The sequence below is a fragment of the Benincasa hispida genome, chromosome 4 (genome assembly GCF_009727055.1).
Source record: "Benincasa hispida cultivar B227 chromosome 4, ASM972705v1, whole genome shotgun sequence".
Taxonomy (NCBI): Eukaryota; Viridiplantae; Streptophyta; class Magnoliopsida; order Cucurbitales; family Cucurbitaceae; genus Benincasa; species Benincasa hispida.
In genome coordinates, this window is record NC_052352.1 from 10293489 (window position 1) to 10314813 (window position 21325).

Below are 21325 nucleotides of genomic sequence, written 5' to 3' on the forward strand. Positions count from 1 at the left end.
CAAAATAGGGAAATAAACACGTAAAATTTGATAATGAGTCCGAATTAATCTAGGAATAATACACTTTTTGAGAGCTATCAAACACCCCCAACTTAAGACTTGATCATCTCGAGCAAGATTGTAACACTCAATCATGGAAATTGATAAGAAAATCGTTCACTCCATTCATCGAATCCTTTCTTTAATCTCTACAGTCTTAAGGGTCACATCACATATCAAAATCAAACAATCACTCAATTGAGACTTGTTATAAAAGGTCATTTTTCAATCAAAGCCATGTATGAATGAAACACTAAGACATGAAACTTTTTCGTAAATCGAAAAGTACCCGAAAAAATTTTATCCTACTCCCATTTCATCTTCCCTCTACTCTAGCTCGGTCATCAGCTCGAGGCATACTGTTATTGCATATCAAAGAGCAACACTATCTAGGAGTGCCCAACATCTACGCACACAAAACATAGAGCATCGGTTTTACCTAGAGGGCTTAGCTTTCATACTCAATTGTCGGGAACTTATCACTCTTTTCTCGCGGGCCCTAAATAGACACGACGGAGGTAGCTCTTTTCACCTCTATCCTTGAACACACACACACTTTTTTTCTTTTTTCTTTTTTTTTTTTTGTAGGCACACTGTTTATGCCTCATTTTTATATGCATTTTGTTTCTTTTTTTTTTAGAAGAGAAAAGCAACTAATATAATTCTCTCTTCTTTTTTTTTTTTCTCACACGCAAGGCTTCTATTTTTTCACTAACTAGTTTTACTCTCAGACACTAAAAATTGCTCCCAAGCTAATAAGGAGCTTTCGAGGTGACAACAAAAATCCGAGATGGATAATCCGTTTCTAAGACTTTAAGGGATTTAAAATAGAAAAATTTTCAACCTAGGTTCATTTTACATAGTTCTCGTCAATTTTTTTTTTTTTTTGAATAAAAAACTCAAAATTGTGAAAATTACTCATTTTTAAGAACAAGTAACCCATTGAGTGTATCATCAAATTTTCATTGGAAAGAAATGTCAAAACTAAAGTCTACAAAAGTAATAACATTATTTACGCCATATAAGCCACCAAAGTCATTGTTTTTACTTCATCTATGTTACAAAAGTTAATTATATCCTCTCGTAGGACACAACTCTTTCGATTGATGCCAAAAAGTCCAATTGGAAGTTATAAAGAAATACTAGACTCTTTGGCCATCACCTTCTCAGCATATCTAAGAATGGATTTCAAAGATACTGGAAGAACCGATGTTAAGTCACTAACTTCTTTTTTCTTAGTCATTTTCACTGAAGATTTCTCCTAATGCAGCAAAATCATAGCAACAAAAGTATATAAAGCAGAAAAATTAGACATTTGATGAACTTAATTGATTTTATTAGTATCACTTACCTTAAATATTTTAAATCTTTTGCATTGCAATTTACATTCACCTTTATCTTGTCTCTTGTTTTTCTGGAGACTTAATCTCCTCCACCTTAATCATCTCTTTCTGTTTCTTTTCATATGCAGTTTTCATCTTGTCCTTTTGTTTATCTTGAAATTCGATCTCATCTGCTAAAAATTGCCTAGAGCAACTTCCACGTCCAAAAAATGTTGTAAAAGATGACATTTGAAGACGAGCTTCTAATGCTCTAACACGCTGACGAAGTGTTTCATTCTCACTTACAATTTCCTTGTTTTCATCCTTCCCATGTTTTGATTTTCGTTTCATTGCATGAAAGTAAGCCGTTGGAGTAACAAAACCACCAACCCCATGCACACGCCTGTGCCTTTCTTGAGTACCTAAAGATTGTGTTAAGACATCATTGGGAGAGTGATGTTTGTGGCATAATGGATCTGTATTATTTTGATATTTCATCCTAAAAAGAAATGAAATTTAATATAATTAAGTTATATGTCACATACTTCATGTAAATTTAATATTTGTCTTACTATTCGATTGACGACTTCTTGAACATCTTTATTGTCATATGCTCCTTTCTTATTGACTCGAGCCTTCTCCAACAGGTTAGCTCAATCGAAATCACTTTCATTTGAAGATACTTTCTTCTACATCCAAATGAAAAAAAAAATAAATATTGTGATAAATTTAGGAATTGTGAGAATATATACTAAATTCTTACCATCTCCTCAACAAGGTTAACATAACCTTTCCTTGAAATTCGATGATTGTACTTATTCTTAGATTGATGTTCTTGTTGCAAGCGTATTTTTCCCTATACAAACGTAATGATTATTAGTAGGAATGACATAACAAATATTTAAAAATAAAATGAAAATTATTCATACCTGAAACTTTACACACAATCTCGATCTTACAAACTCTTCCCAATGACTTTGATCAATAAATGAATACTTTTCTGGTAGAATTATTAAAAGTTAAGGTTCATCTTTAAATGACATAATGTATTTTGTTGTTAACCAATTCTTAAACTGACGAAAAGCTATGCATGCAGTTTTCATAATGTTCTTCCTAGAACTTGTATCAATTACAAAGGCGGCCTAAACATCGAAAAGTTAGTGAAAACATTACATATACATCTACAATATTATCAAGATAAAAATGTTGAATATATATATACCTCAACTGTACCATATATCTTATCTTTCAACTCAGTAGGCATACGTTTCCAAGATGTATATATAATAGGTATATGATAATGCGTAGAGGACCCAATGAAGGACTTTAACTTAGCTCCATTTTCACCAATGGGCACACCATTCATTGTATTCTACAAATTTCTTTTCTCCTACATTCCTAATACGTGTTACATCAAATATAATAGTAGCTCCCCATTCTATCTTCTTTTGATTGGTAGTTTCATTTGACCTAACAACTACTATTTCTTTGTCACCAAGCTCTAAATCTTCGTCACCCACTGTACTATGCTCCATGTGGTGTATAAATTAAAAACTGCAATCAAAATTAAGAAACAATTAGAATTGTATACATATTAAGCAAACAAAAAATCAAATGTGATTGATAAAAATTATAAATTAAAAAGATAATTATAATATTACACAATATAGAACCTACCCATAGAATGTTATGTAGGTATCCATGTGCCTTCACAATTCGATCGTATACATGTTGACATGTTCTCATCCAAGTCATTATTTACATCAACATTCGACATATCATTGGATATTTCTTGATAGTGTAATATTGTATCTCCAAGTTCGTCATCATTATATCTATCTTCAAAGTCCCTTTGTGGTGGGATAAGCACAATTGACCATCTAACATCACTTGGGTTCTCAACATAAAATACTTGTCTTGCTTGGGTTGCTAGTATAAAAGAATCAGACTTCTAACCTATTCTATTTAAATCAAATAAAACAAAACCGAGCTCATCGATTTTGATACCACTATTGTTCTCAACCCAATCACATCTAAACATAGAAACATTAAACGTATGATAATTTAGTTCCCATATCTCTTGTATCACTCCATAAAAAGATATATCTCCAATGATGGGATTTTTATCTTTTGAACTAGACACTTGCATCGTTTTTGTAACTAAACTAACTCCACTATTTTGTACACTTTGATCCTTATCACAAAATTTTGTGTGATAGCGACATCCATTAATTACGTAACTGCCATACGCAATCACAAAAGCATGAGGACTATGAGCAATCCACCTCAAGTTATCTAAAACTTCAATATTTCCCATTTCAAGCTCATTTGCAACCTACCATGAGAATTTCTATTCTAACTCAAGAATTAAAATGTGTATGTAAAATAATAGGTTGAACATTTTACCTCTTCTCGTAGCCAAGATATAAAAGTCCAATTATGTTCCTCTTGAATCCATTTTTTATTTTTGGACTTATTTCGATGTTGCAATTGCAAAGTCATCATATGTTTTCTTTGAAGTGAACATTGAAACATTGTATAGTTAGATTTATATCATAAAACTAAATGAAAAAATAAAACCAAAATCATTGAAAAACTTACTCTGAATATGGTTGCACATCAGTTGCATTTTCCAAAACATACTGATGAGCTTGATATAAAAGTTCTTGTTCAGGTTTGAAAGAAACTCCTTTGGACAATGGTCTACCAATATTTGAATTGTTTAAATAGTCTTGTGAATTACGAGTGCCAACCCCAATAGGATCTACTCCAGATAGGAAATCAGAATAAAATTCAATAGCTTCTTATACTATAAAACTTTCAACAATACAACCTTCTGGACGTTATCTATTTCTCATGGAGTTTTTAATGACTTTCATGAAGCTTTCAAAGGGATACACCCATTGTAGATATATAGACCCACAAAATTTGACTTCCCTAATTATGTGTACTGTGAGATGCACCATAATTGTGAAAAAAAATGAAGGAAGAAAATACTTCTCCAATAAACATAATATAAGCACAATATCTTCTTCCAACTTTTCTAATTGTTGCACATCTAGGACCTTGTTGCATTTCAAATTGAAAAATGTGAAGATCGAGTTATGGCATACCGAAAATGTTTTGGTAGCACTAATCTTATCACAATATGAAATAATTGTTGTAAGAAAATATGACAATTGTAAGATTTTAAACTATTAAGCTTTCAATCTGTCATTGACACAAGGTTTTTAACATTCGAAGAGTAACCTTCAGGAACCTTTATTCCTAACAACGTCATTAAAACACAACATTTTTCTTCCTTTGTAAGAGTATAACACGTGGGAGGAATGAAGATTTTTTTTGTCACCGATAACAGGTGCAAGCTTTGGTCGAATTTTTAAATGAAATAAATCATGTCTAGCATTCAATCCATCCTTACTTTTCCCTAGAATATCAAGAAGCGTACCTATGATATTCATGCAAACATTTTTTTTTCAATGTGCATCACATCTAAACAATGTCTGATGAAGAAAATTAATCTCAAGTGAAGCCAACAGCTAGTTTCTTTCACAATTTTTATAATAGAAATGTATACAAATATAAATAGTAGTTACATTTACATACTATGATGTACTTTACATTTTCTAAGAACAAGCTTGTAAAAGAAAATTATCTCTGTATAATCTTCAAGAAATAAACATCACCCCTTCCCGTGGATGTAGGCCCTGTGTTAGGCCGAACCACGTACATGCTCGTGTTCCTCTTCTCTTCTTCTTTCTTCTCATCAAATTGCATGCTTGATTTTCTCCTTTGATCTCTGCAAATCACAAATTTGAAACAATGAAGGCAAGGGTTTTCGAGAGAGATTTTTTTTTTTTTTTGTTTAGAAAAGAAAAGAAAGTTTGAAGAATACCATCGAAAATATTGGGTCGAGTTAGTGGAGTTTCCCACATGTTGCACAGCCAGCTGAGAGGTGTGGCACTTTATGTGCCTTTCATTTCACCTACAAAGTTGAATTGGGCTGGTCTTCTTCCTCCTCGTGGGCCTGAAGTCAAAAAGTTAACCCAACAATCTGATATCAGAGCAAAAGACATTCAAGACTTCAATTCTTGTAGCATCAAGATTACAAGATTCATTCAAGATGGCAGTAGCAAGGTATGAAGTTGAGAAATTCGATGGTAAAGGGGACTTTGGCCTCTGGAAGGCAAAAATAAGAGCAATTCTCAGTTAGCAAAAGGCTCACAAGGCCCTAGTGGATCCATCTACTCTCCCAAATACTATGGCAGCTCAAGAAAAAGAAGATTGAGAGCTGGCAGCATATGGTACGTTAGTCCTAAACCTTAGTGATAATGTTTTAAGGCAAGTTATTGATCAAGAGACTTCCTATAGGATTTGGATAAAGCTGGAAGACCTATATGCCACTAAGGATCTTACTAATAAAATATATCTTAGGGAGAAGTTTTTTACTTCTAAAATGGATTCTTCAAAAACTATTTTTGATAACCTAGATGAGTTTAAAAAGATTGTTGCTGAATTTAAAAATCTAGGGGAGAAAATAGGAGATGAGAATGAAGCATATGTTCTTTTAAATTCCCTACTTGAATCCTATAGGAGATTAAAAATGCCTTGAAGTATGGAAGGGATAGCATAACCACTGATGCAATAGTTTCTGCCTTAAGAACTAGGGAACTAGAGTTGCAAGTAGTCAAGAAGAAACAATCTAATGGAGAAGAATTGTTTGTAAAAGGAAATTTTAAACCAAATCAAACTAAAGACAGAAAGCAATCTCAAACAGATGAAAACAAACCTAAGCATAAAGTCAAGTATAAGTATTGCAAAAATAAAGGGCATTTAATCAAAGATTGTTTCATACTTAAAAGGCAAAATCAAAAGAAAGAAAAGGAATCAAAAGGTAAGTAACCTGAAGCTTCTGTAGTAGAAAGCTCCTATATCTACTCAGATGCCTTAGCCTCAACTCTTGATAAGGTTACCCATGTCAACCCCCTTGGTAAACATGATTGGGTTTTGGACTCTGGATGTACTTACCATATGACACCTATAAGACCCTGGTTTAATTTATACAAAGAAATAGATGGAGAGATGGTTTACATGGAGAATAACCAAGGTTGTAAAATTGAAGGTATTGGGTCAGTCTCCATGAAACTAAAAGATTGGACTATCAAACTTCTAAGGAATATGAGACATGTCCCATTTCTTAAAAGAAACCTAATCTCCCTTGGTATGCTAGATGCAGTGGGGTGTGAATACAAGGGCAAGGGTGGAACTCTAGAGGTTCTTAAAGATTCTAAGGTAGTCCTTGTTGGGGAAAAGGTAAATGACTTGTTTGTAGTTAGAGGTGTAGAAATGATAAAAGGGGCATATGTTGCCACACCTAATGATCTAATAAAAGCTGATGTATGGCATAAAAGACTGTCTCACATAAGTGCCAAGGGGCTGGAAGTTTTGTCTAAATAGGGAATTCTACCAAAAGGAATCTCAGACAAGCTAACTTTATGTGAACATTGTGTTTTGGGAAAAGCAACTAGACACAGCTTCACCAAAGCACACCATTCAACTAAGTCAATCTTAGATTACATTCACTCAAACCTTTGGGGTCTAGTTCAAACTCCTAGCTTAAGTGGTTCTAGGTATCTACTTTCCTTCATTGACGACTTCTCAAGAAAAAGCTGGGTTTTCTTTCTTAAATCTAAAGACCAAGTGTTTGATAAATTTATAGAATGGAAACTCATGATTGAGAAGCAAACCTCTAAGGAAATTAAATATCTAAGGATAGATAATGGGTTAGAGTCTTATAGTGAAGAATTTAATAATTTCTGTATGGAATCCGACATAACTAGGCATAGGACAGTCAAATATACTCCCCAACAAAATGGGGTAGCTGAGAGACTTAATAGAACCATTATGGAAAGGGTTAGGTGCTTACTCTTAGATGCTATGCTCAGTGAGAAGTATTGGGTTGAAGCTACTAACTATACAGTTTACACCTTAAATAGGTGCCCTCATACATCCCTAAACTTTATGACTCCTGAAGAAAAATGGACAAAACATCCTCCTAACTCGGATAACCTAAGAGTTTTTGGATGTGTTGGTTATATACATCAAAATCAGGGGAAGTTAAAGTCTAAGGTTGTGAAATGCATGTTTGTTGGGTTTACTGAAGGTGTAAAGGGCTTTAAGATGTGGAACCCAACTGAGAAAAGGTTTGTAGACAGTAGGGATGTTACCTTTAGAGAAAGGGAAATATTCATGCAAAAGGAGAAGACTACAATAGAGGTTCCTAAAAGCCCTTTAACTAGGATTGAGGTGGAGGCCCAAAAGGACAAGTCAATAGACCATAATTCCCCTAATGAATCAGAAGAATAAGGTGTTATTGAAGATCAACAAGAAGAAATCATTGAAGCACAACCTGATTTGAGTCAGTACTCTCTAACTAGGGATAGACAGAAAAGAGTGATTGTTCCACCAGCTAGGTATACAGAAACAAACTACATGAACCTAGTTTTAAATGCAACCATAGCTCCTAATGACTAGGAACCCACCAATTTTGAGGAGGCTGTGAGCTGCCCTGAGGCTTGGAACTGGATTGAAGCTATGTGTGAAGAAATGCAATCACTAAGTGTATATGACACTTGGACTCTAGCACCACTTCTTAAAAGGTGCAAAGCAATATCTTCTAAGTGGATCTACAAACTAAAGGAAGGATCCTCTAAGGATGAGAAGCCAAGGTTCAAAGCTAGGTTAGTGGCCAAAGGCTAAACTCAGAGGGAAGGCATTGACTACTCTGAAATTTTCTCACCAGTGGTCAAGCAAACATCTATTAGACTACTACTATCACTGGTTGCTCAGTATAATCTTGAACTCGATCAACTAGATGTTAAAACAGCTTTCTTACATGGTTATTTAGATGAGGTCATTTACATGGTTCAGCCTAAAGGTTTTTTTGAAAAGGGCAAAGAGGATCTATATTGTCTGCTAAATAAGTCCATTTATGGGCTTAAACAGTCTCCTAAATATTGGTATAGGTGGTTCAAGGACTACATTGAAAGTATTGGTTTTCAGAAAAGCACTTATGACATCTGCACCTATATTAACTCTACCTCTTATAAGAATAAGGTATATCTTCTCCTTTATGTGGATGACATGCTGCTAGCTGGGACCACAAAAGAAGATCTAAATCATGTCAAAAATCTCCTAAAGAGAGAATTTGACATGAAAGATATGGGTCAGTCTAAAAAGATCCTTGGGATTGAAATAAACAAAGACAAGGGATCCTTTATCCTAAGCATTAGCTAAGCAAACTATTGTGAGAAAGTAATCAGAAGATTTAATTTGTCTAATGCTAAACCAGTGACTATTCCTATTGTTGAACACTTTATGTTGTCCTCAGATAATTCACCTAAAGAAACTGACATAGAACACTTAAGCATATGCAATTGGTGCCCTATAGTCAGGCTGTAGGAAGTCTAATGTACCTCATGATTTCTACTAGGCCTGACCTATCCTATTGTGCAAGTCTTGTTAGCAGCTTTATGTCAAACCCAGGGAAAAGACATTGGGAAGCTACTAAGTGGATCCTTAGGTATCTAATTTGGTCTAAGCAGTCTAAACTAATCTATAGAAGTGTTAAACAAATAGAACTTGAGCTCTATGGATATGTAGACTTTGATTTTGCTGGTGATCAAGATAAAAGAAGGTCTTTAACAGGGTATCTTTTCTTATATGGCCCAAATTTACTAAGCTAGAAAACTAACCTACAATCTATAACAGCCCTATCCACTATCGAAGCTAAATACATGGCTCACTCAGAAGCAATAAAAGAGACATTGTGGTTAAAGGGCTTGATGGAAGACTTTGGTATCAATCAAACAGTAGTTAAGACCTACTTTGATGGAAGACTTTGGTATCAATCAAACAATAGTTAAGATCTACTGTGATAACCAAAGTGCAATCCATCTTTCCAAAAACCCACAATATCACTCAAGGACAAAACATATCGACATTAAATACCATTTTGTTAGAGACAGAATTGAAAAAGGGCAAATTGAAGTTTTAAAGGTCCATACCTCAGAAAATGCTGCAGACATGCTTACCAAGCCGGTTTCAAAGCTCAAGCTCAGCAAGTGCCTTGACCTTATCAGCTTTGTTCTACGTGAAAAAGGTTAATCAGAGGTCAAATTCGAAAGGGAGAAGATTTACAAAGCTGAGATTAAGGTGGAATTTAAAGAAAATTAATCTCAAGTGAAGCCAACGGCTAGTTTCTTGAACAGTTTTTATAACATAAATGTATACAAATATAAATAGTAGTTACATTTGCATACTATGATGTACTTTACATTTTCTAAGAACAAGCTTGTAAAAGAAACTTATCTCTGTATAATCTTCAAGAAATAAACATCCCCCCTTCCTGTGGACGTAGGCTCTGTGTTAGGCCGAACCACGTACATGCTCGTGTTCCTCTTCTCTTCTTCTTTCTTCTCATCAAATTGCATGCTTGATTTTCTCCATTGATCTCTGCAAATCACAAATTCGAAACAGTGAAGGCAAGGGTTTTCGAGAGAGAATTTTTTTTTTTTTTTGTTTAGAAAAGAAAAGAAAGTTTGAAGAATACCATCGAAAAGATTGAGTCGGCTTCATCTCTCCCACTGAATCGAGTTAATGGAGTTTCCCACGTGTTGCACAGCCAGCTGAGAGGTGTGGCACNATCACAAATTCGAAACAGTGAAGGCAAGGGTTTTCGAGAGAGAATTTTTTTTTTTTTTTGTTTAGAAAAGAAAAGAAAGTTTGAAGAATACCATCCAAAAGTCTTGGTCGGCTTCATCTCTCCCACTGATTTGAGTTAGTGGAGTTTCCCACGTGTTGCATTACTAGCTGAGAGGTGTGGCACTTTGTGTGCCTTTCATTTCACCTACAAAGTTGAATTGGGCTGGTCTTCTTCCTCTTCGTGGGTCTGAAGTCAAAAAGTTAACCTCACACCTAATATGGAGATCTTTCCAGTATGGCAGTTGAAAAAAGAAGACAACCTATTCCAAAAATCTTTGAACTTCCTTTTGTGGTTTTTTTTTCTTTTTATTGGTCTTCTTTCCTTTAGGAAAGTCAAGATCTTTGACTTTTAAATATATAGCCTCCCCAAATAGTGGTTTTGGAATTGTACCAAGTTTCTTTTGACAGTTAAATGACCTTTTTTTTTATGCCGATACGGATGATTTCGTGCTAGAAATCTTTGATGTCCAAGGTATGCCATTTTCCCCATATTTCAATCTTATAGAAGATGTATTGTCTCCACAAATTGGACACGCCTTATACGCTTTCACAAAACATCCATTTAGGTTACCATATGTAGGAAAATCGTTGATTGTCCATAACAAAACTGACCATAAATTGAATAGTTCTTCTCGATAAGCATCATAACATTCAACACCATTTTCCTATAAAAGTTTTAAATCTTCAATTAGTGGTGCTAAGTATATGCCAATTCGTCCCCTGGTTTTTTTGGACCCGAAATCAACATTGATAACATCATGTACTTTTTTTCATACACAACCATGGTAGAAGATTATAAATAACCATCACTATAGGCCAACAACTATATTTTGAACTCATTTCACCATGTGGATTAACTCCATCGGTTGACAATGTTAAACGAAGATTCCTAGGTTCAGAACCGAAGTCTAGCCATTTAGAGTCTACTAACTTCCAAGCTGGAGAGTATGCCGGATGTCGTAACGTATCGTCTACTATTATTTCATTAACGTGCCAAGTCAAGTTTTAGCACAATCAATACTTCTAAAAAGCCTTTTGAATCGTGTAATTGGTGGCAAGTACCATATCACTTTTGAAGGTATTTGTTTTTCCCCTTCATTTGTATCCTTCCCATTTTTCCACCTTGATTCACCACATTCAGGACATTCAATTGCATCTACATATTCTTTTCTATACAAATAAAAATCATTAGAGCATGCATGAATCTTCTCATATTCCATTCCTAGTGCATCTAAAGATTCTTTTGCTTCATACATTGAATTTGGGAGCTCATTGCTAGTGGGCAAAATTTCCTTCAAGTTTTTTAGTAGTTCTGAAAAACTAGTATCCACTCCATCTACATCTAACTTTTAAATTCTACAATTTGACTAATGTAGACAACTTAGTGCATTTTTTACACCCTTCGTATAATGATTTTTCAACATCATTAAGTAACTTCTCAAATTCATTCGGATCTCTTGAATATTCCTCGTGAGCAACTTCAACCATTTCTTTTAAACTTCCAACATCAGTCTCTTCATACATATGGGAGTCAAACTTAGAAGATTCTCCACAAAATGATGAGTTAGGAAGTTTTCCCCATGCCAAAACCAAATTTTATAACTTTCATCAATTGACATATAAATTGTCTCTAATATCCTTGCTACTATGCTTTTTACAATTCCCACATTTCAAACAAGGACAACGAATATAAGAGCTATTTGTATTAGAAAATCAAAATTTTATGAAGTTTTCCACACCCAATTCATAATCTTTGGATAATCTACTTTTGTGCATCCATGATTTATCCATGATTGTAAATCTAGTAAAAAAATTATAAGCAATTATCAACTTCAAGAAACAAGTTGTGAAAAACAAACAAGTTCCCAATACACACAACTTATCATTTCTAGCTCTACAACATTCCAACCTCAAGAAAGTAAGACAAATCAGAGAACAAAGACAAACATATCTAAAATAATTGAACCCAAGGTGTAATCGAACCACAAAAACTTGAACCCAAGGTGTACACGTGCTCTAATGTGCTAAAAATATATTAATTCCAATAACTGAAAATTGAACCCAAGTTTGGCAAAGCATTACTTAGTTTATAAAGCCTTAACAAATTAGACACATTGACTTATCTAACTTTGGGAAGCATTTAATTAAAGAAAAATGATAAGTTCTTGCAAGTTTTCTAAAATTAAAGTCCTAATTTTGGCAAAGCATTGAACTAAAGTGGCAATCCCAACTTTGGCAAGTTCTCTAAAATTCAATCTCATTCAAGAACAATATGAAACAAGAGTTTATTATGAGATTCAAGAATATATACATGAGAGATTAAAATTTGAAAGTTCAAGCCCTAACTTTGAAAGTTCATGCCTCAAACTAAGAAAATCAAGCCCTAACTTTGAAACTTCATACCTCAAACCAAGAAAATCAAGAATTAACCTACTCTAAACAAGAAAATCAAGATTAAGCCCTAACTTTGAAAGTTCATGCCTCAAATCTACTTATCTCAATGAAAAATCTCTTCAAGATTGATGGAATAACAAAGATGCATCAAAGGGAAATAAAAAGGCAAGAAGATTTCGAGTGTATTGCGCAAAAAATCGACTAAAAGCGTTGCAACGGATAGACTGCAAATCGGTGCATCAAAGGGAAGTGAAAAACCAAGAAGATTTCAAGTGTATTGTGCAAAAAATCGACTAAAAGTGTTGCAATGGATAGACTACAAATCGACTGCTGGAATTTCTTTTAAATCTGTCTGATAGCGTCGTGACGCTACTAAAAGAGCATTGCAACGCTGTTCAAGAGGCACGCAATTTTCCAATCAGAACCCGTAGCGTTGCAACACTATTGAGATTATTGCAACGCTGCATGCGTGAGGCGCACACGTTTTTTCATTTTTCAATCAAAATACGTAGCATTACAATGTTGCCCTGTATATTCTACAATTTCTTAAAACGTCAAGAATCCATTAATTGAACTTGACATTTTTAAAACGTTAGTACTACATTTTCTAGGAAAAATGTACAACCCCGCTTTTTAAAATCAATTCTTGACCTTTTTCATTAAAATCACCTATTACTTGACAATTTTTTCATAAAAATGTCAAGTATTTAAAATTGCAAACGTCAAGAAAGGGGGGTTTTCTTGTAGTGAAAGGTTCTTTGGCTCTATGACCTTTTCCAGTAAAATGTCATTTTGTCATTTTGTCTTTCATGCATGACTCACATACTAATAAAGAGTTTCTTCTAACTCGATTAGAAGTCCACTCTTAACCAACCTTTCAATCATATGGAGATTTATATGACCTAATCTTAGATGCCAAAGATGACCATTTTTCTTAGGATAAATCTTTGGTCTTTTATGTTGAGTTGTTATAGTTTTGAACATTTCAGTGTCTAACAATGCTTTAGATGATAACAATCTTCGCACATATAAACTACTCTCTAAGCTTGCAGAACAAATATTAACACCATTCTTATAAATAAACGCTTTATTTACATTAAAAGAAATGTGTATTGTTGTTCTAACAAAGTTTTACATAAATCAAATTCTGTTCAAACCTAGAATCACATAAACATTGTTTAAAAGAAGAAAAGATTTTTGGAAGTGTAATTTCATGTCTCCCACTGCAACTACTGAGATGACATGCCCCATTCCAACCCACATCATCATCTCGCCAGTCTCGAGTTGCTGCCAGGAATTAATTTCCTAAAAAGAGGAACAAACATGATTAGTGGCCCCTAAATCAATTATCCAGACCGAATCATCATTCTCCACTAAACAGGTTTCCAAAACTAGTGAATCATATTTACCTTGCTTGACCTTCTTTTTCTCTGCCAAATACTTGAGACAATTCATTTTCCTGTGTCTCTCTTGGTTGAAGTGGAAACATTTTCCCTTGGCAATCTTGGTCTTCTTGCCCTTCTGGGCTACAGCAGGGTTAGCTTTATTCCCCTGATCTCTCTTCTTCTTCTTTCACTTTTTAGCACCAGATGAAGAAGACATAGACTTAGTTATAAAGGTCGAACCTTTGTGGAACTTCTTAAAGGAAGTGGCAACATTTGCCTCACCCTTCTGTTCCTTAACTTTCATCAAGGTCTGGTAAGTTTTTGTTTATTAAAGAGGGTGGTCAGGGTGTAGTCTAGTTTGTTCATAACAACATTACCATAGAACAGAAGGAAACTCTCTGGTAGAGTTTCCAAAATAAAGCTAACTTGGCTGGCCTTATCAATGACGATTCCGTTCATTTTGGCCACATTAAAGTGGACCATCATATTGAGAACGGGTTTTCGTACAAATGTCCTCTCTTGCATACAAACATTGAAAATGAACTTAAGATTGTCGTGCTTGAGCTATGAGGATGGTTGTCAAAACATCTCTCTCAATGAATCTATAATCTCACATGCAGTGACCATGAATTTTCCAAACACACTCACATATTGCTTACCTTTCATATCTTGCACAGAGACCTCAACCGAGAAGGGAATAAAGTAGAAAATTCATCTAAATCATAGTGAAAGATTGTCGACAATTAAAAAAAATCCGTCGACAATCTTCCAAATATTGAATAAAAGAGTTCACATTTTATTTATAATAATCGAACATTAGCAAATACTTCATTTAAAATATCCACATACACAAATACAACTTGCAGATGCAGATTGCACACACGCAAACAATGTACATTAGACAAACTTTTATTTTGCTTGACCTTTGCTGCAGGGATGAAATGAAACCATAACATATTTACCAAATTATAGACCATACAACTCTTATCAATCAAAGCAAACCTCTTTTCTTTGGAGGACGAATAAGGTTGTCTTTGGCACTTTTGAGCTTTGAAACCGCATCCACCATGTCAATGCGGTTTACTGGAGTATTTACGGTGCATGAGAGTGCAACTTCAATTACTTTGATCAAACAATCTTTTTGCATTTCCAAACTGATGGTTAGACCTTCATATTCCAAATCCACACAAAGCTCTAACAATTTATGATCAATCACTTCCATTATATCTTCTGGATAGGATGACTCCACCCATTTTATCAAATTCAATTCTCCTGTGAAATATTCATCTGTTGGACTCTTTCCTGTAAAAAGCTCCAGCAATGTTACTCCAAAACTGTACACATCTCCGGCTGTTGTTGGCTTCACCCCAAAACCATACTCTGCAACATCAAGATTAATCCTTTAAAGTTAGTTAATTAACATAAAAAGCCCTTCAAAAGTGGTTGATAAAGTAAGGGAATTTTATTCATGACATGACATATGATGGACAAACCTGGAGGAAGATAACCAATAGAACCTTTTAGGACATGTGTGGAAGTGATGGAAGATTGAGTGTTTGTATTTTCCATTAGCAACCGAGCCAATCCAAAATCTCCTACTTTTGCAGTCATGTCTGCATCTATAAGAATGTTGCTAGGCTTTAAATCACAGTGAACTATAGGAAGTTCACAATCATGGTGCAGGTAATTTATTGCTGAAGCAACATCGATGGCAATGTTTACTCGCTCAAGGATATTGAGCCCATTTCCATGTTCATGGATTCTTTGGCCATGGACCCACTCATCCAAGCTCCCATTGCCCAAAAGTTCATAAATCAAAGCTCGAAATTCCATGTTTGAGAAGTCAATGCTAGAGCATGATGTGATGAGTTTAACCAGATTTCGATGTCTCACATTCCTCAAAGCTTCACACTCAGCCTTAAAGCTCCTTATAGAACCAGTCCTGTTAACGTCAAGAACCTTAATAGCTACAGGGATATCTTGCTTTAAGTTTCCCTTGTACACAGACCCAAAGCTCCCTTTTCCAATCAAGTTTTTCTCGCTGAAATTCTCTGTTGCCAAACGTAGCTCATCATAAGACACCATTTCATGTTGACTCTTTAGCAACTCAGTGGATGGTGCAGTCTTTGCCTTCTTTCTCAAGAAATGGATCAACGTACCAATGATAAAGCAGAGTGCCAGTGTTGAAAACACAGCCGATAAGATTATGACTTTCACTGCTTTATCATGTTTAGAATCATTCCTTGTACATGAGGAATGCCAGCAAAGCTTTGAGTTTCCTTGTAAACTGACGTTGGCCCTGCTTTCAAAGATTCCCCCTTTAGGAACTTCCCCCTCAAGGTCATTAAAAGAGAGATTCAGATACTGAAGAGCTAATAGATATTGAAGATTATCAGGGATGGGACCAGAGAGAAGATTTGAGGAAAGGTCAATAATTTGGATGGCTTTGAGTTCTCCTAGACTATTGGGAATGGGACCTGATAACTTATTTCTCGCCATATACAATTTCTCTAAGCTCCTCCAACCTTTGATCGACGAAGGAATCTCTCCAGATATGAGATTGCTGGAGAGATCAATCTGAAAGAGATTTGCAAGGTACCCAATTTCCTCAGGGAGAGGACCAGTAAGGAGATTGTTGGACATGTTCAATCTAGTACTGGCAGGGAGATTGAGGACCTCTTTGGGTATGCTTCCATTTAGCTTATTGTTGGATAAATCCATGGAAAGAAGCTTCTGGAAGTTGTCGAAAGAGGTCGGAATGCCACCAAATAACTCATTGCCAGATAAATCAAGGTTGGTCAAATTTTGAAGATTTCCTAAGGAGCTTGGAATCCGACCTGAGAACCGATTTTTGGCCAAAACAAGGCTTTGGAGGTTCTCCAATTGGCCAATCTCAGATGGGATTTCTCCTGATAATGAATTATAGCTCAAATTCAGCAAAGCTAAGCCATTTAAGTTCCCAATTGTGGGAGGTATATTCCCAGAGAGACGATTCCCTCCCATGAACAATATGGAAAGAGATTTAGAAAGATTCCCAATGGACTCAGGAATTTGACCTTCAAAATTGTTGCCATCAATGGCAAGAAATGAAAGGCGAGAGCTTTTTGTCAAAGAAGTGATGAAATTAACCCCATCCTTGCCGGAGCTGAGCTTATTGTACCCAATATTATACATAGTAAGGTTATGGAGATTCTCCAAACCTGGTGGGACTGTCCCTTCAAGAAAATTGTAGGCGAAACGGATGACTTGAATATTAGTGATATTATGCAAGGAAGGAGGAATTGTTCCTGTAAATTCATTGAAACATAAGTTGAAGACTAAAAGATTGGGAAGTGTATCACCAATATCCATTGGAAATGTTCCCCATAGTTTGTTGGAAGCCAAAGCCAGAGTAACTAAAGAAGTCATGTTGTATATGGCAGGAGGAACGGTGCCAGTGAGATTGTTAATGGTGATGATAAGATCCTTGAGATTTCGAAGACGACTCAGCTCGGTTGGGATTTGGCCAGTAAGAGAATTCGTACCAAAATTTATGGTGACAAGAGAAGAAAGGTTGCCAAATGAAGGTGGGATTTCACCAAAAAGATGATTTTGTGCCAATCTCAAGACTTTGAGGTTGGTTAAAAGACTGAGCTCATCAGGAAGAGTGGTTGTTATGTTATTGGAAGTTAAGTCAAGGGTCTCAAGGGCAGCCATGGCACTGATATTGGAAGGGAATCCACCTTCAAGGGAGTTGAAGCTCATGTTTAGGAGACTGAGGCGAAAAAGGTTAGAAACTTGATTTGGAACTGGTCCTGTTAAGAGGTTGTTTTGAAGCTGAAGGGAATGAAGGAAAGTGAGGTTGCCAATATGAGGGTCTAAGGAGCCTGAAAGTTGCAAGCTTGAAAGATCAAGACCAACAACTCTATTACCATCTTTGTTGCAACTGACACGAGTCCAGTTGCAAGGGGAAGAGTTTGAACTATCCCAAGAAGACAGAGGATTTGAAGGCTTGAGATTGGTAAATCCAGATCTGATTGAAATCAAGGCCTGTTTGTCTGTTTCAATGCTAAAACTGGCTGATCCAACCAAGGAAAATGAGGCTGTGGAAGCTAAAATTGCAAACAATATGGCAAACTCAACAACAGAGGTTTGAGCTCCCATGGTTCTAGCTGAGCTATTGGCTGTGTTGTGAATTTGAACAACAAGGATCAAGGAAGCTTCACTATTTATATTAGTACAACAAACTCATGCATCAAAAACTATGAATGTCTCGAATACTTCCAATTCTTCTTCATGTTTGTCTGTATTATCTCAACAGGTTAATGTGTCAATGTCAATCCACTGCCAGACTGCCAGTCAATTTAACATAGCTCCTAGAATAATGATGGAAAGACAGAGACAAGAGAATTTGAAATTGAGTATAGATATAGAAAATACAATGACGGTCAAACATATGAAGCTATGAAAAAGAAAGGCATTGAAACGGGAGTCCAGCGCAATGTCACGGAGAAAGTCAAAGGTGTGAGGTTTGAAACGCTAAGGCATTATTAGCAATGTTTATACTTTATAGAGAATGAACATTTATTCCATTAATAAGAAAATTGAACAACGAATACTTTCATATGGGCTTGATTACTATTCAATAATCTTAGAGCTAAGCAAGAATTATCTTCTTGACCAACGTTACAAAATGATGTGCCTATGTGGTCAAATCCTTTATTTCTGTATTGATATGATATTATGTGGTTTTTATTAAATTATATAGTTGGTTCAATATTTTTCTTTTGTCGTGGTATCTATTAAACTCAAACTTTAATGTTCATTTGGTAACCATTTTGTTTTTGTACTTTTGTTTTTTAAAATTAAGCCTATATCATCTACATTTCTTACCATAATTTGCATATTTCTTAAGTACAATGGTTGAATTCTTAGCCAAATTTCAAAAACAAAAACAATCTTTTGAAAGCTATTTTTTTAGTTCTTAAAATTTTACTTGGTTTTTTAAACCATTAGTTAAAAATGGATAACAAAAGAAGAAATTTGGAAATAGAAGTAGTGTTCATAGACTTAATTTAAAAAAAAAAACAAAAAAACAAAAAACAAAATGATTACCAAATAGGACCTAAAGATTTCATTATGTTTTTCGATACAACAAGTGAGGTATAGAGATTTAAACATTTGATCTTCATGAGAATACAACTTGGCATTAAGCTGGAGTCACACAGAGAAACATGTGAAGCATTCCATGGCATACTTCTACTGAGTTAGATGCATAGCCATCGACTTTTGAAACTTCAATCCCGATTAGAGGACCAAAATCTTTTATATGAAACTACTTGCCAAGATATTGCTTCGTGAAAGATAGTACATGTCAAATATCTATTGAGATATGCTTATTTTGACAATTTCACTTTTTCGTTAAACTTTGAACGTAACAAAAATTATAATTTATCTTGAATAAGAATGTGGTACTCAATTGTCCTATCCATTTATTTGTAAAAATTAAAATCTCAACTGCAATCTTGGAAGTATATAGACCAATTATGCAATTTGACCTCAGTTTTATTTTAGTTTATTAAAACTTATTGGAAGATTAATTACGTAATTTATATTTCTTAATAAAACAAATTATCCATTTATCAATTCCGATAGTTTAGCCCAATTAATTTAGGTATATACTATGATAAAAAAAAATTAAGAGAATTCGAATCTCACTCACCTTAAAAAAAATAAAAAAATAAAAAGGAATTTGTGTAACTAATTATTTTATTTATCATGAAATATTGAATAACTTTATTTAGCCAACATATTATATAGGTTAAATTATACAAAATATCTCTACTTTGTATTTTGTGTGAAAAATACCCTTCAACTTTTACCAGTTTCAAAAATATCCTTAAACTTCCAAAATGAGTTTAAAAATAGTCTTGTTGTTTGGTCTAGAAAAAAATTGTTTTGTGTCAAAAATACTTTTAAACTTTTAAAAGTTCAAAAAAACACTCTCTAACTTTTTTTTTTAANTATATATATTCTTACGGTTATTATATGAATTAAACCCGTCAATACACACTTACTTCTCTATTTTCCCTCTTTTTTCTCTCCCATCTTTTTCAATATCTTACTCCTTTTCTTGTTAACTATTTGACATTTGTTTATCTAAAAGAACTAAATAAAGAAAATTACCCACTTTAGTTAAGGTATATGTCCTATAACAAGAAAAAAAGAATAATGAAATCACCAAGAAATTTTAGGACTTCAATGTTTTAATAAGGTTGTACATTAGTACTTGATTGTATGATAATAGTCAAATTAAACCATTTTTTTTATTTGGCTATTTATCATTTTGATAATGGAAGATTTTGATTTCGAAATTTTGTGAGATTTTGTGGGATTTTATGTTTTAACTTACCGTAGTTTTGGTTTTTGGTTGCTTAGAAAATTGGGTTAAAAATTAGAAAAGTGAAAGAAAAATAATAGTATCCATATGAAAAAAGATGATATCTATATAATTTGTTTTAAAATTGGTTCTTTTCAAACTTTTTAAAAAAAAAAACTCCAAACAAATTAATCATTATCCTAACAGTAGAAGCATTTTTATTTTTATTTTAACAAATAGAGTTATTTTTGTAACGAGGTATTAACGGTTTCTGTTCAAACTACAAATAAGGGTATCTTTGATTTTTTTTAAGTTTAAGGGTGTTTTCTAAAACTTTTCAAAATTCAAGGGTATTTTTTGGGTTTTTGTACGGAAGACCTAAGGCCAAATTGAAATTTTCCCAAGTTTTAAATTTGATCGAAAAATATTCTTTTGCTTATGTCAGCCACATGTGAAATTACCATTTCGTCCTTAGACTGCGCGCGAGGCCCTAGCGCTCAAACAAATTCTTATTTCTCACTCCTTCCTATTGTTTAGACACAATTATATATTTTTTTTCTTCGATTTTTTTCCTTTGTTCGGATTCTTCCTCTCATTTCTCACTTCTACCTCTTGCTTCTCGCTCCTACCTCTCGTTTCTCGTTCTTACCTCTCACCTCTCGCTCTAGCTTCTCGCATTTTTTCTTGTTCCTCATCAAATGAATCTGTAATTTTTTTTCTTTGTTTAGATTCTTCCTCTCACTTCTTCCTTGAGTTTCTCGCTCTCGCTTCTCGCTTCGACCTCTCGTTTCTCTCTCCTTTGACTTGTTCCTCGTGAGACGCAACTCCAATTTTTTTCTTGAAGAGAAAAATTGTAGAACGAAGAAGGAAGAGAAAAAAAAGTGAAAAAGAAGAAGAAGAAGAAGACGACGATGACAAACGCAAGAAAATGTTAGAAGAAGAAGATTACTACGCAAAAAAAAAAAACGAAAAAAGAAAATGATGACGACACAGAAACAAAACATAAAAAACACAAGACGAAACAAAAAGAGGAAAAAATGAAAAGCAGAAAAAATGAAAAAAGG

The 21325-nt window shown here is 34.3% G+C and overlaps 1 protein-coding gene across 1 annotated transcript; it reads right to left on the reverse strand.

The window, feature by feature from the left end:
* Nucleotides 1-14678: 14678 nt before the first annotated feature.
* LOC120076342 (probable LRR receptor-like serine/threonine-protein kinase At3g47570) lies at nt 14679-18110 on the reverse strand. The gene is made up of 2 exons (XM_039030151.1): nt 15397-18110; nt 14679-15283 (listed from the first exon to the last, which is right to left on the reverse strand). The coding sequence occupies exons 1-2, from the start codon at nt 18044-18046 to the stop codon at nt 14895-14897; spliced, it is 3039 nt and encodes a 1012-aa protein (XP_038886079.1). The 5' UTR covers nt 18047-18110; the 3' UTR covers nt 14679-14894.
* Nucleotides 18111-21325: the final 3215 nt, after the last annotated feature.

Bases quoted from the DNA above. Each gene is read 5' to 3' on its own strand.
- LOC120076342 (XM_039030151.1), bottom strand. From the start codon at position 18,046: ATGGGAGCTCAAACCTCTGTTGTTGAGTTTGCCATATTGTTTGCAATT. The intron at 15,284-15,396 runs GTTTGTCCATCA...TTGATGTTGCAG, and splicing joins TATTGGTTATCTTCCTCCAG to AGTATGGTTTTGGGGTGAAG.